Source organism: Perkinsus marinus (assembly GCF_000006405.1).
Source record: "Perkinsus marinus ATCC 50983 genomic scaffold scf_1104296976030, whole genome shotgun sequence".
NCBI lineage: Eukaryota > Perkinsozoa > Perkinsida > Perkinsidae > Perkinsus > Perkinsus marinus.
In genome coordinates, this window is record NW_003200553.1 from 1 (window position 1) to 1,004 (window position 1,004).

Sequence of the window (1,004 nt, forward strand, 5' to 3'; positions counted from 1 at the left end):
GGGGATGAGGTAGATTAGGATCTCCCCTAGCGCTGATAGGAGGTCCATCGCACCGGCCATTGCTGCTGTTAACGAACCACAACTCACTGAAACGTCAAGAAGATACTGAGGCAAACACGTCCCAGCCTCGATTCTAATTCGAATACTCCTCACCTAAGCTGATGCATCCGATAGACGCTCACTGAGAGCTCATACAGCTCTTTGTTATAGGCCGGTCGAACCTTCAGTTTCCATGGTGACAAAGCTTTCCATACAAAGCCCAGCCCAGCCAGAGTCCGCTGCACCGTGAGGGTGACTTGTGCCGCTGGTACCTAGTCCCATCTCGTGAGCGCCATAACACTGTGGATGGGCCTACCCCCATAACCTCCATGCCTAACTTCCACTTAGCCATACTATAATGAGCACTGGTAGCTGTACCACCTCCCATCTGGGGTCCACCCCGAGCAGGTCCACCGGGTCCTAAGGGAAATAGGTCAGGATACGATACCACGCCATTTATGCAACGTACCCATGCCCAGACCAGGGAATCTAGTAGCTACCGCAGCCGCTGCTGTGGGTGCCAGAGTCGAACTGTTGTTATCTGCAAAGACCAGAATTTCCAAACTGACTCAAGACTAGAGTACGCTAAGTATAGCTCCAGCTGCACACACTACATGCTATCCACTGCGCCCAGCGATACACTTACTGTTGGCACATTCTAAGGGAGTATCAGCGTACTTCACCTCGAGGCATTGGTCCAAACCATTCCGCTCAGCTATCTGCCGGCGCTCCTCTAACGTGAATACAGGGTCACCCTGGAGGTTTTCAGATGGAGTCACGAAGTTCCTAAGGAGCATCACCATGACATAAATTACCGCGCGCCACGAAATTGCAACCGACCCAAAACTCCCTTGGCGTTGGATTTTATCGTAGATGAGCTCATAAGCTACTCGTTCACGAGGGGTCAACTGTCTTTGGGTTCGTAGTAGGTTCGAACCTATCCCACACATTATGCTACTCAGTAG

General features: G+C 51.6%; 1 protein-coding gene across 1 annotated transcript; it reads right to left on the reverse strand.

The window, feature by feature from the left end:
• Window positions 1-355: 355 nt before the first annotated feature.
• Window positions 356-842, reverse strand: Pmar_PMAR015714 (hypothetical protein; the record flags this gene model as incomplete). Its single annotated transcript, XM_002764840.1, has 3 exons — window positions 356-459; window positions 509-580; window positions 686-842. Coding segments are annotated over 3 exons (333 nt in total), but the record flags the coding sequence as incomplete, so codon positions are not given.
• Window positions 843-1,004: the final 162 nt, after the last annotated feature.